The sequence below is a fragment of the Pygocentrus nattereri genome, chromosome 18 (assembly GCF_015220715.1).
Source record: "Pygocentrus nattereri isolate fPygNat1 chromosome 18, fPygNat1.pri, whole genome shotgun sequence".
NCBI classification, from domain to species: Eukaryota; Metazoa; Chordata; class Actinopteri; order Characiformes; family Serrasalmidae; genus Pygocentrus; species Pygocentrus nattereri.
The window spans coordinates 14,335,398-14,351,312 of NC_051228.1; the positions used below are offsets into that span (position 1 = coordinate 14,335,398).

The 15,915-nt window shown below is 38.1% G+C and overlaps 3 protein-coding genes across 6 annotated transcripts in view; all 3 read left to right on the forward strand.

Annotated features, from left to right (window-relative positions):
- LOC108425231 (seizure 6-like protein) overlaps window positions 1-1,692 on the forward strand; it is a 58,004-nt gene extending 56,312 nt beyond the window's left edge. The window contains exon 17 of the mRNA XM_017693749.2: window positions 405-1,692. Coding sequence (XP_017549238.1) covers window positions 405-434 — 30 coding nt within the window. The 3' untranslated portion in view covers window positions 435-1,692. The remainder of the gene's footprint in view (window positions 1-404) is intronic.
- Window positions 1,693-1,836: 144 nt separating this feature from the next.
- On the forward strand, window positions 1,837-14,285 carry tpst2 (tyrosylprotein sulfotransferase 2). Of its 2 annotated transcripts, none has more exons than XM_017693751.2 (7): window positions 1,837-2,054; window positions 3,768-4,332; window positions 6,701-7,018; window positions 10,280-10,478; window positions 10,643-10,697; window positions 11,350-11,386; window positions 14,231-14,285. In XM_017693751.2, the coding sequence occupies exons 2-6, from the start codon at window positions 3,836-3,838 to the stop codon at window positions 11,379-11,381; spliced, it is 1,101 nt and encodes a 366-aa protein (XP_017549240.1). In that variant the 5' UTR covers window positions 1,837-2,054; window positions 3,768-3,835; the 3' UTR covers window positions 11,382-11,386; window positions 14,231-14,285. The 2 variants fall into 2 exon arrangements, with proteins under 2 accessions (XP_017549240.1, XP_017549239.1); XM_017693750.2 differs by having other exon boundaries at window positions 3,781-4,332.
- ubc (ubiquitin C) lies at window positions 11,369-15,251 on the forward strand. Of its 3 annotated transcripts, XM_017693755.2 has the most exons (3): window positions 13,324-13,468; window positions 14,231-14,285; window positions 14,514-15,251. In XM_017693755.2, exons 2-3 carry the CDS (start codon window positions 14,238-14,240, stop codon window positions 15,153-15,155), a joined length of 690 nt encoding a protein of 229 aa, XP_017549244.1. In that variant the 5' UTR covers window positions 13,324-13,468; window positions 14,231-14,237; the 3' UTR covers window positions 15,156-15,251. The 3 variants fall into 3 exon arrangements, with proteins under 3 accessions (XP_017549242.1, XP_017549244.1, XP_017549241.1); XM_017693753.2 differs by lacking the exon at window positions 13,324-13,468 and adding an exon at window positions 11,369-11,386 and having other exon boundaries at window positions 14,231-15,251; XM_017693752.2 differs by having other exon boundaries at window positions 14,231-15,251.
- Window positions 15,252-15,915: the final 664 nt, after the last annotated feature.

Here is a 15,915-nt window from a genome sequence, read left to right on the forward strand (position 1 = left end):
ATTTCCACTGCGCCACTGCTTGGGAACTCTGTGCTGCAGATACTTATACCCCTCTAGCTGATACTTGGCATTGAGTGTGGTGACCTTAGGCTCATGTGTGGCTGCTCCTGAGCATCCCATTATATTAGCAGTGCTATTCAGAGTACACAAGATGTGTATTCATAATTGAACACCTGTGCCAGCTACTTTTGTTGCACCTAAAAGTAGCTGAATTTACTAATTTAAAGGGGTCGTCTGGATACTTATAGTGTATATATGGTGCTGCCTAGAAATTTGGTCAAAATTAGATATTTTATTATATTGATTTGATGGCTTAAATTACTGCCTGTGTATACAGCTTACTGCACATTTGCACAGCCTGTGAGTCATCATTTTCTTGTTTTGTTTTGGTTGTATTCCTGCAGGACACGAGAGAGTACGAGGTGTCGATATGAGCAGAGCTGTTGCTGCGGATGAATTCTCAGATGCAGCCCCCCATTACTTCAGCCCTGAGAGGAAGTGATGTAAATAGCTCCTGACAATTCCACTGCTGCCCCACCTCCCCAACCTCCCAAATCTGCAGCCTAATCAGGGTCCAGAGAGAGAGAGAGAGAGAGAGAGAGAGAGAGAGAGAGAGATGAAATAGGGAAGGGAGGTGGTGAGAGGAAGGCTGTGTAGCAGAGGTTGGAGAGGAGGTGAATCAATGAAGTGACTGTGGTTTTACCATGTGATTTGAACATTATGCACTTAAGGCAGGAGGTTGTTGTTTAACAAAATGTGTGTGTGAATGTGTGTGTGTGGTTGGGTGTGTGTCTGTGTGGAATGTGTCAGAGACCACCATTCATTTGTTTAATTTCCAGTGAAAACGACCATTACATACAAGTTATTATTTTTTTTAAGAAATATTTCTGAGGAGACGCAAGATATTTTATATGCATAAGGTAGGAGAAAGTCAGTAAATAATTGGGGAAAAAATCAGACTCTTTGCAACCGTGCAAGACCTGGTAGACCACCAAAACTGTCACTATCAGATATACAGCATTTTGATCTAAATTCAACATCATTGAATGTGTTACTTGTATAATAAGAAGCAGAAAACAACCAAATTCTAAGACTAAACTTTGGATAAGTGGAAAGACATCCCTGTGAGATCCTGCTTTGAATGCTTTGAACAGCGAGCTGTAACAAGGGCAAAGGTGGACACACTAAATATGAAATGTGTGTTTTCTGCTTTTTTCCTTAGGCTAATAATTGAACTTGTACTTAATGGCTGTTTTGACTGAAAATTAAGTAAAAAAGGGATGTTGCACAGTAATGTAGAATGTTTATAGCTTCAGGAATGAGAACGAGAAAGCTGTGAAGATGTTAGCAAATGTCATTAACACGGCATAGTTGAGAATCTAACACTTGAGTAATTGCTGTTCTTTGTTCAGTTACACACCCGGCAGTGTGTGTGTGTCTGTGCCCTGACTTCCTGCCTGCTGTTATTTTTAAGGCTTTGTACTCAAACCGGTTTGTAGTGCAGGTTTTAAGGTAGTATTTTTCCCATGCAAGTGACGTCATACAACAGCAGAGAAACAGATGATGTATTTATTTTGTTGTACATGTGAAAGGTTTTTTCTGCTGAATTAATGTACATTTGCTTTTGGAATTAAAGAGAGAAGATTTCCCTGAAGAGATGTCAAAAATAAAAACAATGGTAGTCTTTTGTAACCAAATTGTCTTTGTGTTTATGAAAGATAGTCTTGGCATGGTTTTACACACTTCTTCTCAGTATGTCAGACTGAAAATGAAAGTTTTTTTTTCCTTATTATGCGACATGTAAAATGACAGCTTGCTGAAACTCAAATGAAATGTGGTTCTCTCCAAACTTACACCTACCCGCCCACTTCCTGGAGCTGTTTGTACTTTATCTGAGCTGGTTGTTATCTCTCGGAAAACATTTTCCCAGTACGTCCGCACTTTTTACTCCATTTGAACAGCAACATGAAAAATGGCCTGAGGAACATGGATTGCTATGAAGACAAAGAATACGCCAGCAGCTTTTAGTATACACTGGCTGGTTTCAGTCTTGAGTAAGTTGCTCTTCTCTTCGCACATTCAAACAAAAGTTGGATGCAAGTACATTCTCCTTGTAGCTGTGTGATGTCACACACACAATGACAAAGTATGAAAAACGATAATCTGATTGGGCATGCATTTTATCTCTTATCGAAAATTTTGTGGCAGATTAAGCTGTTTCAGGAAGTCTTTCAACCACCAAAACTGGTCTGACATTCTCTGTGAAAGGCATCTCACATCTTCTTTTTCAGCAAACTAGTGTAGACTTGTCCCACCATCTTTTGTTGTCTGTCAGTTGAAGACATATAACTGTAAACCTCTCTATGTTTATATGATTCAAATCAGTTTGTGTTGTTTTGAGTTATTTATTAAAGCCATTCAAGTTGCAGCTGTTTTCAGTTTAATTCAGCAATTCCGTTTCAGTGGCTTCTACTTGTTAAATTTTTAGCTGCACGTGTGAAGACTTTTCAAAAAAGCACTCTCAGGATTTTATAAGAGAAAAATTCATGACTGCTTAATTGTCCATGACTGTTATCTTGACTGTAGTGACTAAAATGGTTAGCCTTTAAAACAGGGGAAGTAGAGTTAGTTCCCAGTTTTCATGCATCGTTTTGCTTTGCTTTTACTATTGTATGCAAAAGTTTGGAAACACCTGGCCAAATAACATATTTTGTTGATTTTTGGAGTGAAAAGAAGTAAAAATCTGTGTAGTAAGCTGTTTTTAAAAAGTATTTTGTCCTGCAATTGTTAATGTATAATTACGTTATGGGGTTATAAAATTTAGAAAACCTAGAAAATTGAAACAGCAATTGTGGCATGTTCAACAGTTTGGACCGTTCCAGTCAAAGGATCAACATTTGATGAAATAAACACTATGCCAGCATGGAGGTGATGTAATTTCAATGACTATTACATTATATCTATTAGGTTTTTGTGCAGCCAGTAGCACAGGTTAAAGAAAGTTCAGCATTTCAGCAAATGTGACTGTCAGTGAAAAACTGAAACTAAAAAGTCTGGTTTAGCAACAGGACAATGACCTAAACATATCTTAAAATCATACGAAACATGCTGTGCACACAAGAAGGCCCATGAAGACTACTAGCATTCTGCGAGGACGATTGAACTCCAAATATGCAAGATGCCAAGTAAGGTCTTACTGTTTAGTAAGGGTCCAAACTTTTGCACATGAAACAATTAATTTATTTCTATTATTTCTAAGGGAATCAAATATAAAGTAATTTTTGGATGTAAATGTAAATGCAAACCTCTGTATACATCTGTATATAGAGTCACTTTTGCTAGTGTTTGAAGGTTTGGAGGCAATAATGTAAAATGAATTTCATTGATACATGTGTAAAATGATTCTAATATGATTCTAGCACTGTGCCATGTCATAGGTTTCAAATAAGTCATAGGAAGCTATAAAAATGAAGGAATTCTATGTACATTCAGAATGATAAAGAGCTGTAGATGATTACCTAATAATAGATCTGCTCTACAGCACTGATTAATTGCAATAAAATGAATATTCAGACTTCACATTTCAGAAATGGTGATCAAATTTTGAAGCACAGAACAAAATCTTCATAAAGATTATAAATAATAGTACATTATCACTTAGTCACCCATGTAATATCACATTTCTTATGATAATCTATATTATGTTAAAATATTGTTAACACAATATTTGAGACTGTGACAACTGATTCCACACTTTTGAACTGTAGTGTAAATTCACAGGCTTTCGACTTGCATGGACCTTGATGAGCAAATGGACACATAAGGGAGCGATGCAATGCGGCTGTCCGTTCGCCGGGGAGCCACACTGCTGCTGTGTGTGTTTGGGTTGTACATTGCTGGAAATGCACTGTATAAGGTGTTCATGTGCCAGAGCAGGTTGGCCCGTAGCCGCAAGGTGTCCGTCCTAGTTAAGGGCAGCAACCAGACTCGGTTCCATTACAGCCATCTATCACCCATGGTGTTTGTGGGTGGGGTTCCCCGCTCCGGGACCACTCTGATGCGGGCTATGCTGGATGCCCACCCGCTCATCCGTTGCGGGGAGGAGACTAGGGTCATCCCCAGGCTTCTAGGACTGCGTCAGGGCTGGAAGAGGCATGGGGAGGAGCGCCGGAGCCTGGAGGAAGAGGGAGTCACTCAGGAGACACTGGATGCTGCCACCATGGCCTTCCTGCTGGAGATAATTGCTCGCCATGGAGAACCAGCACCACTGCTCTGCAATAAAGATCCATTCACACTTAAGAGCTCCAGCTACCTCTCTGATATCTTTCCCAAGTAAGAGGCTCAGCAACAAAAAGGGCTTGATGTATTTTAAACAGCCAGAGTTAAATATAAAAGTAATTATAATAGGGCAACCTAAAGATTGCTTTACACCATTTGCACCAACTTAATTCCTTAAACCAGGGGTGTCAGTTGTCAAACAGCCCTACAGAGTTATTTGTTTATTCGTTGTTTCTTTCTTTAGCACAGCGGTTTAGCACAGGGTGGGAGGGTGCATTCATGCCAAACGTGTGGGTCGAGTAGTCTACGCTTATTCTCGTATAAAAAAATAAAAGTACCTTTAAAAAACAGCTTAAGTAGGTCCCAATAAAACTGCAGTGACACGTCTTAATATATCCAGCAACTGTTAGCAATTGAAGTTTGTTTGGTGCTATTCTTCTCCTTTTGATGTGCTTTTCATTTTGAAATAGAGGTGTCAGCAACTGCAAATCATTGCCCAGCTGAGATGAAAAAATTCATAGCAACCATTAAAAGGTATCCAGTAGTCAGTAATGGTATTTTGTGTTTTCCTGATGGGCTGAAATCACAGTATAAAGGAATGGTTCTAGTGGTTTAACAGATGTTCTGGGACTGATTGCAGATGCATTTGATGGTTTCTTGAAAGGACCTAAAAGTGTCCTACAGGAAGCTAGTGTTATCTATGGTAACCACTAAGCCAAGCAAAATTAGAAAGCAAAACCATCAAGTTTTAATAATGGTTCTAATGACCTTTTCCAGTAGGGTCTAGTTGTGTCATCATGTTGTGACACCACAAATGGTGTAAAGCAATCTTTAGGTTGCCCTTTTATAATTACTTTGATATTTAACATGCCTGTGTCAACTTATTGAAATTAAACAGAAAAAAAGGAATGATTAACTAAATGTTAATGACTTAGATGTCCTTAAGCAAAGATTTGAAAAATACTAAGGAAAGCGTAAAATCCATAAAATCTTTACTCAAATGTACTGTATGTACATGAATAAATTTAACTAGTTATTACCAATCTTTGATTATAAGCGTGCTTTCTGAGTAAAGGCATATGCAGAGTTATCTGCATGTCTCTCATTGGCATAGTTGCTGCCTAGCACTTAATTTTTGTTTGTTACAGTTGTTTGGTGTCATCATATCACTAAACTGTTGCTAAACTGAGGTGTGAAAGAGCTTTAGGTTGTATCTAAATATCCCCACAAATTTAATATTCTAACTGAAGTCAAAATAAATAGTTGCTTCATTTATTAATGACAAGAAATGTTATGTTCTTCCATGCACTTGGTAGCTGTAGTGTGTGATAGGCTATCAATGATATTTCAATGTTTTTAGCCATAACTTATTTGAATGTCATAATATTACTAACATTAGAAGTATTATCAAAGTTGGTATTTGTGCTCACAATGGAATCTTTGAGCAATGAAAAACTTTTACTCTCCATTTCAGTTTTTAACATGCCTGTGTCAACTTGATCTCGCCATTTCCCCTTTGGGGAATCCCTGATGCTACCTTAAGTTACCGTATTAGTTCAAATGGCCCCTTGCAGTCAATGGGGATAATTGTGATGTACATTTTGCCCATTACTTAATAGTTTAAAACAATGATCATTTGATTTGTTTTAAACTGGGCTTAATGTAGTAAACCAGTTAGCAAGCTAACAGCTACATAACAACAAAACATCAGAGCACCAGACACTCTGACTTCACAAAAAATGGTTTGCACAACAAAGTTTGTTTAGCTAGCTAACTAGCTCACTGAGGTTACTCTAGACAAGGATGAGTACATTCCTATTGAAAAATCCACTCCTTCATCATGACTTTAACCCTAAAAATAGGTTTCCTTAATGTATCATATCGAGGTGTGTTGTATCATATAAAAAGATGAACAGCATTATGTTTACAACAGGAATGAATTGCAGAGTCCTCTAGTGCGATGAAGTCTGCCGTTGTATGGAAAAGTTTGATTATCCCTCGGTCAAATTACATTTTGTTGATTTTCTAAGTGAAAATAAGTTAAGAGATTCTCTACTTAACTTAAATATGGCATTTTTCCTGCAGAATTTAGCATGTTTTATCAGGTAAGACATGGAAAAATTGCATTTAATTGTGCTTTAAAATGTGCAGAAGTGTGTTCTCTGTACTTTTCACTTACAAAAAATGGACAAAATCTTATTTGACCAGGGAGGCCCAATCTTTTGCATGTGCCCCTAGTAGAGGAATGTTAAGAAGGCTACTGTAGCATTTTTCAGGGGACCTTGAATCAGGTGTGTTAAATGTGTTAAAACTCAGTCTCACACCCCTGCTTCATCGTCAGCTAACTTCAACTGATTATAATGTTCTTTCTACTTTGTCACTTGAAGCTCATAGCTCTTATTTCATGTAACTTATCTTTCAGCTCAAAATTTATTCTCATGCTGAGAGATGGACGGGCTTCAGTGCACTCCATGATCTCCAGACGGGTGACCATTGGTGGCTTCGACATCTCCAGCTACAGAGACTGCCTTACTAAGTGGAGCCATGCAATAGAGGCCATGCTATTTCAGTGCACACTGGTTGGGCCTAATCGCTGCCTGACTGTTCGCTATGAAAGTTTGGTACTACAGCCAAGGACCACAATGGTGAAAGTGCTGCGGTTCTTGGGTGTGCCATGGCATGAAGGGGTGCTTCACCATGAATTAGCCATTGGGCAGCCTGGAGGAGTTTCCCTATCTCGGTCAGTCACTGTTTCATAAGAATGAACCTAGATAAACAATGGTCAGTGGCCATGAATTACATTCAAACTCCACGATTAAAAAACAAGTGGCGATTTGAAACTGACAAATTAATTTACAGTAAAATACAAAAGTTTGGGCACCCATGGTCAAATAACATGTTTTGTTGATTATCTAAATAATCACACATCTGCATATTTTAATGCATAATTACTGCTTCCTGATTTTAACATAAAATGTGATGAGTGCAGAAGTTATGGCACATTGTATATTTGTTTTTATTTTTCTTTGGTATGTTGAACAAAGGAAATTAATAGAAGTACAGCACGTGAATTGGATGAAAAAGTTTTGACTACAGATATACAACACTGTGCAAAACTTTTAGGCCATCTAAGAAAATGCTATATAAAATAACTCTGGGCAGTAACCATTTAATAGTCCGAAATCACTAACATGAGAGTAAATGCAATGAAGCATGTACATCTAAATAATCAGTTCTGCATTGCATAAAATCAAGTATGCTGCTGATGGAATTGAACAAATCCATGCAATGGCTGGAGAGCATCAAAAGGTCAGGGACCAAACCTGTGTTGATCAAGATCTTAATACATTTTTAAAAACAAAAAATATTTGTTACATTCAACTGTCTTTATGTTTATTTGTATTTATTCCAATGTTATGAACTGTTTTTTATAGGCAAAAACTCATTTTAAGCCATTTTCATGGCCGCCTAAGCTTAATACATATTAGAGACCTAGTTATCCACCAAAAGGCACATTTACGAAGCTACTAGTTCCAGAGAAACATGCTCCTCTGAAGTAAGTGTAAATAAAGCATATAAATTAATTTGTCATTTTCAAAGCCTAGATTTCCGTTATATGATATTATAAATATATTAAAAACATTATGGTAGATTTACCCACAGATTTGTATTTACTTACCTTTTAAAGGTATTTTCTCCTTTCTGCAGAGAACAATATCGGAGTTCTTAATTATGCATTGTTTCATTTTAAAATCAAAATACAAAACCCAAAGTCTCACAGTCTTAGCAAAACCCAAAATATCCAGTCAGTGCAAATGAATATGCATATAGACAGCAGCCAAGTGTTTTTTATGGTGCTATGTATAGAATAATATCATTGGCTGTCTAGGTTTCTATTATGTATATCTATAAATGAAAAGCAAAGTTTTGAAATTGACAATGCTTTCTGAAGTGTTGGGTTCCTAGCTTTAGCACTTTAGTTTTTGCCACAGTTACAATTGCTCACTTCCTCCTCAACAAAGTGACATAGTCATGTGAACATTAATGCACACAGTGGTATTATTAATAGTTTCTTCTTTTTCCATTTTGACTTCACAGTAAGGATTATTTATTATGTTATGCAGTGATCCACTTCATTAAAACCAACTCCTTGTTTCAACATGCATTGTCCATTTTATCAGCTCCACTTAACATATAGGAGCACTTTGTAGTTCTACAATTACAGACTGTAGTCCATCTGTTTCTCTGCATATTTTGCTAGCCTCCTTTTACTCTGTTCTTCAAAGTTCAGGAATCCCACAGGACCAACACAAATCAGGTATTATTTGGGTGGTGGATCATTTTCAGCACTACAATGATTTGCAAATCCTTTTAAACCTATATTCAGTTGAATACATTACAAGTACAAGATATTTAATGTTCAAACGGATTTTGATTCATTTTGAATTTGATGCCTGCAACATGTTCCAAAGAAGTTGGGACAGGGGCATGTTTACCACTGTGTTACATTACCTTTCCTTTTAACAACACTCAATAACTGTTTGGGAACTGAGGACACTAATTGTTGAAGCTTTGTAGGTGGAATTCTTTCACATTCTTGCTTGATGTACAACTTCAGCTGCTCAACAGTCCGGGGTCTCCGTTGTCGTATTTTGCGCTTCATAATGCACCACACATTTTCAATGGGAAACAGGTCTGGACTGCAGGCAGGCCAGTCTAGTACCTGCACTCTTTTACTATGAAGCCACGCTGTTGTAACACATGCAGAATGTGTCTTGGCATTGTCTTGCTGAAATAAGCAGGGATGTCCCTGAAAAAAAATGGCAGCATATGTTGCTCCAAAACCTGTATGTACCTTTCAGCATTAATGGTGCCTTCACAGATGTGCAAGTTACCCATGCCATGGGCACTAACACACCCCCATACCATCAGAGATGCTGGCTTTTGAACTTTGCACAGATAACAATCCAGACAGTCCTTTTCCTCTTCGGCCCGGAGGACACGATGTCCATGATTTCCAAAAAAAATTTGAAATGTGGACTCGACAGACCACAGGACACTATTCCACTTTGCATCAGTCCATCTCAGATGAGCTCGGGCCCAGAAAAGCCGGCAGCGTCCAGGTATGGCTTTCGCTTTGCATGGCAGAGTTTTAACTTGCACTTGTAGATGGAGCGACGAACTGTGCTCACTGACAGTGGTTTTCTGAAGTGTTCCTGAGCCCATGTGGTAATATCCATTACAGAATGATGTCGGTTTTTAATGCAGTGCCGCCTGAGGGATCGAAGGTCACAGGCATTCAATGTTGGTTTTCTGCCTTGCTGCTTACTTGCAGAGATTTCTCCAGATTCTCTGAATCTTTTGATGATATTATGGACTGTAGATGATGATCCCTAAATTCCTTGCAATTGCACATTGAGAAACTTTTCTTAAACTGTTGGACTATTTTCTCACGCAGTTGTTCACAAAGTGGCAAACCTTGCCCCGTCCTTGCTTGTGAACAACTGAGCCTTTCAGGAATGCTTCCTTTATACCCAATCATGACACTCACCTGTTTTTAATTAACCTGTTCACCTGTGGAATGTTCCAAACAGGTGTTTTTTGAGCATTCCTCAACTTTCCCAGTCTTCTGTTGCCCCTGTCCCAACTTCTTTGAAACGTGTTGTAGGCATCAAATTCGAAATGAGTGAATATTTGCTATAAAATATTTGTATATAAAGTTTATCCATTTGAATATTAAATATTTTGTCTTCGTAGTGTATTCAATTGAATATAGGTTGAAAAGGATTTGCAAATCATCGTATTCTGTTTTTATTTATGTTTTACACAACGTCCCAACTTCATTGGAATTGGGGTTGTACAAGGCAAGTGGAACTGCTTAAGTGGACTGGTGCAGAAACAAGTTGTTGGTTTTAATGAAGTGGCTGGTCGGTTATTAAGCATGAAAAGAGTGTACAGTTGTGGCTCTGTTTTCATTCTGTCTCTTTTCTTTACTGTTCAGAATTGAGCGTTCCACTGATCAGGTCATCAAACCGGTCAACCTGGAGGCATTAACTCGCTGGGTAGGCCATATTCCAGCAGATGTACTAAAAGATATGGAGAACATTGCTCCGATGCTAAGCAGGCTGGGCTACGACCCTAGTGCCAACCCCCCAGATTACGGCCAACCAGATCCGGAAGTGATCAATAACACAGAAAAGGTATGATCGTAATGTGAACCCACTTCAGTGTTTCTAACATAGCTTATACATTTGGCACTCTAGCAACATTGCTTGGATATATCCCAAAGACCACATGCATTGAAAGACTGTTTATCACAAGTTTTTAAAGTCACATTTCTCCTTCCTAATAACAACTTTTCCAGGTACTGAGGGGAGATTTCAAACTTCCAGCAAATCTGAAAAGACCATCACACGAGAGTAAGTTTACATGATGTTAATAGTTCTGGTTGATTGCTACTTAAACACAACACACACACACACACACACACACACACACACACACACACACACACACACACACACATATATATATATATATATATATATATATACACACAGTACTGTGTGAAAGTTTTAGGCATCTAAGCACATTTTTAAACAATTTACCTCAGCAAGTACCACCTGAGTTTATCATAATATACATTAGAATAAAGTCACATTCATAATTCAAATAAACATAAAACAATAAAAAGTAACAAGAATTCCTTGGGTCCATATTTTTCCTTGACACCTTCGCAGCCACCACTTGTTAATATCATCAATTACATCCTGAGCACAATTTAATGAAGCACTGATTGGACAAACCATATATATATATATAAAAAACCATTAATGATTAATATTGATTAATATTCTATACATTCAAATATTAACACTTTCCTCAGCATACTACACAAATAACTAGATTTTGAAAATGTGTCTTTCACACAGTAAAATTATATATATATATATATATATATATATATATATATATATATATTGTATGTATATATGCATATTTCAACCATTGTATACTTTCATAAAATTAATGTTCTATTCAAAGTTTTCCTCTTATCTATTTTTTTAACAGGCATGTCAGAAGCATCACACACGAGAAGATGAAAACGGTTAGTTACAAATGCATCCAGCTCACATGCAATATACATACAGGTTTTTTAAAAAAATTTTAAAGTCACTCCTTAGACACATGTGAGGCCTGTTTTAAGAATGACTATGGCAGGCCAAGGAACTTAAGCATATGTTTAAATACCCAATTATATAAAGAGGCAAGAGGAGTTACAAAATGTACTTCAGGTGGGCTCAGATCATCTGGCCTTTGGTTTTGTACAACAGAATAAACCATCACTGACAATAAAGAATGAAAGGACAAATAAAAGTGATAAATAAATTGACAAACAGCATATGCTGTATATGTATGCTCTGAGGATTACAAAAAGTTAGGTTATAAAATATAAAAAACAAACAAACAAAAAGAACTAAAGCCATATTAGGCATACAAGGGTTGCACATCATTGCCAACATTCAATTAAATTATTCTTTATTTATGCTGTATGCAAAATGTAGTTACTTGACACATAGTGTCATTGTGCCACACAGCAATGATTTATGCATATTTTAATGAATAAATGAGTTTCTAAATATATATTTTTGAATAAGTTTCCATGGGGAAGTATTAACATAACAACTATTGTCAATTGTAACATGTAAATGCATAATCATGCCTGCTAAACGTGTGTGTGTATAAACGAGTGAGCTACCAGCCTTACTACACCTATAAAAAAGTCTAGAAGTTTATCAGTTACAAGTGTTCAACGTTTTTAAACTAAAAATACTTTCTGCTTGAAACCAGTGCCATGAAACACTACTACATTCCAGACTAGGCATTTTCAAGAATCACCTCACCCAAAGAGACTGCTCAGACCATAGTTGACTTTGCCTAGTGTATTTTTGTAGTGGGAATACATAGATTTGCTTCATGCATTTGGTGGAGCTGTGTCAAACGGTTTCTGGCTAACATCTTCTGATGTGGTTTGCTGCAGTGAAGTGCATTTTGTGTGTAGAGTGTGGTGTATTCTATCTGTGTGATAGAATAGCAGCAGAAAGGTGACATTTAATATATGTGGTAGTAGCAGGTGTGAGTAGTGTTAGGCCAACAGGAAAACAACAGGAAACCCATACATATGTGAAAATACTGAGCAGCACGAACTCATTTTGCAAGGTAGCAATTACCTGCAGCATTATGGGAAAAGGTTGTGTTCTTTTACCTTTTTGCAACCAAACATAACTTACTGTACTTTGTTTAAATGCAAATCAAAATACTTTCAGTGGGTGCTCAAGATCCCAGGCATAAGAAGACCATTAGCTAAATATTAGCTAAACATCTTTTCAGTAACCAGTCATTTTACTCAAATCAAAAACCTTCAAACTGTTGACAAAGCTACAGCATGATCAGTGATGAAACTGGCATCTAATATGTCCAATGTGCAAATGGTGGCTCCACATATACCAGAATTGCTTTAAATGAATAAAAACAACATAATGTACTTTGCTTGTTTACTTGCTGATGTGATGGAACTGTAGGTGAAAACAATATCAACAGGGCTTTGGTTTACTCTGACTGTAGGTTATTGGAACTGGTCTTTTTTATTGAAAGCAAAGCATAGCACACGTTATCAGATCAGATGCATATTAAAAACATAACACTCTATATGCATATATGAACAAAATGGGTGCACTGGTCATTTAGAACTATGCCCTAGCAACTATTCTGACATTAGTGTACTAAAATATGAGTTTTGTGTCAAACGAAACAAATGCAAATATCACTGATACAAAATGAAAAGATACATATGTTTTTTCTGAACATTGCACACTGTCGAATCCCTCCGCGTCGATTTATTTACACTTCCGCGTAAATGGGTTGTTGAATCAAGCTTTGCTCAGAGAAACTGATAACAATCTGATAAAGAGTGTAAATATTATCCTTTCCTTTCGTTTAAAGATAAGTGTTCACTGTCTGGAAATACACGCTTAAGTCCGCAATGTATAGTTCTCTGGGTGTAACAGTGGAAGGATACACCAGTATTGTATAAATACTTCGGCTTTTTGTTTTGCTGCACTCAGTCGCTTCCTGACGACAAGACGCAGACGTAGAGCTTCTGTATTCCACCAAAAACGAACATTTGTTTGTAAGTATACGTTGTAGGTGTGCCTGCTGTTTTCGGAGCCAGAGCAAGTTGTTATAGTCGTTTTGGATGGCTTACTCGGGCTTGCTAAGATCTCACATCGACGCCAAAAAATACGCGCTGTCACGTTAGCTAGCTTAGTTACTGATATCTTTAACTTGCCGCTAAAAACTACCCTGGTCGTTTTGAAATAAACGTCTTTGAAAACCCACATATACTAAGTTCTGGAGTTTGTCTCTTTGTGAGTCAGCCCCAGCTGTTGGTAGTAAAGCTAATGGCGGATTGCTACTTGGTTTGCTAGCCACTGTTGGCGCTCTATTTCCTGTGTAAGTTAACGTTGCAAAACGATTTTGCACTTTGACGAAACACGACTGTCTTGATTCGACCGTCGAAGGTGCTTTCGTCATATCTAAAGTCGGTTGGTAAAGTGGCTGGGGCTATCTTTATCATAATGGCTAATTATTGTGCGTGTTTAGTTTGCCAAATTGAAAAGGCTATTGCGGTAACGCAACTTGGATCACAGTAACTACGAAAATGGACACTTTCTTCTTCAGTAGTAACAGGAACTGGGTTTCAAGGCAAAATCTGTTGTAGCGGCAAGCCATTTTGTTTGTGTCGTCTTTTTTTTCGTACTATCATTTTGCCACACCTTGGTGACTCGTTCATTTTTCCCTTTAATGATGAGCAGTCTCAATTTTGACCTGAGCATGAACCACCAAACAGTTGGTAATTTTCAGTAACTAATGTAGATCTCGCTCTCTCTAGCGTAAAGATGCAGATCTTTGTGAAGACGCTGACTGGTAAGACCATCACTCTGGAGGTGGAGCCCAGTGACACCATTGAGAATGTCAAGGCCAAGATTCAAGATAAAGAGGGCATTCCACCTGACCAACAGCGTCTGATCTTTGCTGGCAAGCAATTGGAGGATGGTCGCACCCTCTCTGACTACAACATCCAGAAAGAATCCACTCTCCATCTTGTCCTGCGTCTCAGAGGAGGTATGCAGATCTTTGTGAAGACGCTGACTGGTAAGACCATCACCCTGGAGGTGGAGCCCAGTGACACCATTGAGAATGTCAAGGCCAAGATTCAAGATAAAGAGGGTATTCCACCTGACCAGCAGCGTCTGATCTTTGCTGGAAAGCAGCTGGAGGATGGACGCACCCTTTCTGACTACAACATTCAGAAAGAATCCACTCTCCATCTTGTCCTGCGTCTCAGAGGAGGTATGCAGATCTTTGTGAAGACGCTGACTGGTAAGACCATCACCCTGGAGGTGGAGCCCAGTGACACCATTGAGAATGTCAAGGCCAAGATTCAAGATAAAGAGGGCATTCCACCTGACCAGCAGCGTCTGATCTTTGCTGGAAAGCAGCTGGAGGATGGACGCACCCTCTCTGACTACAACATTCAGAAAGAATCCACTCTCCATCTTGTCCTGCGTCTCAGAGGAGGTATGCAGATCTTTGTGAAGACGCTGACTGGTAAGACCATTACCCTGGAGGTGGAGCCCAGTGACACCATTGAGAACGTCAAGGCCAAGATTCAAGATAAAGAGGGCATTCCACCTGACCAGCAGCGTCTGATCTTTGCTGGCAAGCAGCTGGAAGATGGTCGTACCCTTTCTGACTACAACATCCAAAAGGAGTCCACCCTCCATCTTGTTCTGCGTCTCCGTGGGGGCAACTGATCTGCTCAGCTTTAAAAAAAAAAAAAAAAAAGTCTGGAGACCAATTCCTTGTTGTTCCTCATTAAGCATTCAATAAAGCTAAAGCATTCCTCAGTGCTCTCTGCTTTTCTTATTTAATACTACTTGCTAACAGTACAGTTTAGGACTTGGTACCATTTCAACAATAGTTTTAGGTTCTTTTGCCATTTAAGGCAATGATTTTGAGCATTATGTTTGAAACCTACGAGGCATTTTAGTTTCAAATGGTTTAAAGCTGTTATACCCAAATACAAAAGTTCATCAAATATCTTCAAAGGAATTGAGTGAATGACTTTTAGGGAATGTTTTTCATTATATTTATTTCATATACACTCTACAGGTCAGTGTAATTTATCTTGATAGGATATTTAAAACCTCTTCCCTAATGACATGGCTGACGTTAATACTAATTACAAGCCACTAGATGTCGCCAAGCACATTTAAGGGTTATGGGTCCCCAGGACTGAAAACCACTGTCTATTTAGTTCAAACCATGCTACTTTGGGTTTACAATGAAATTGCCTAATTTAAGGTTTGCCATGTATACAACTAAGGGTGTTTTTTGTACATTTAAAACTGATTTATCCCTATGGCTATAGAAATTTCAGGAAATCTATAAAAGGTGGGAGAGAAAGGAAGTGTTGCAGCAACATAAATTCCCGACACAAGTAGGTGGCATGTGAAAATTGTGTAAGTTGGCTTAAAGTACTGTTGCATTGGATTAACAGCAATACGTGACGCA

Coding starts and splice junctions, on each gene's coding strand:
- tpst2 (XM_017693751.2), top strand. CDS start 3,836: ATGCGGCTGTCCGTTCGCCGGGGAGCCACACTGCTGCTGTGTGTGTTT. Junction 4,333..6,700: donor CTCTCTGATATCTTTCCCAA/GTAAGAGGCTCA, acceptor CTTATCTTTCAG/CTCAAAATTTATTCTCATGC. Junction 10,479..10,642: donor TGATCAATAACACAGAAAAG/GTATGATCGTAA, acceptor CAACTTTTCCAG/GTACTGAGGGGAGATTTCAA.
- ubc (XM_017693753.2), top strand. CDS start 14,238: ATGCAGATCTTTGTGAAGACGCTGACTGGTAAGACCATCACTCTGGAG.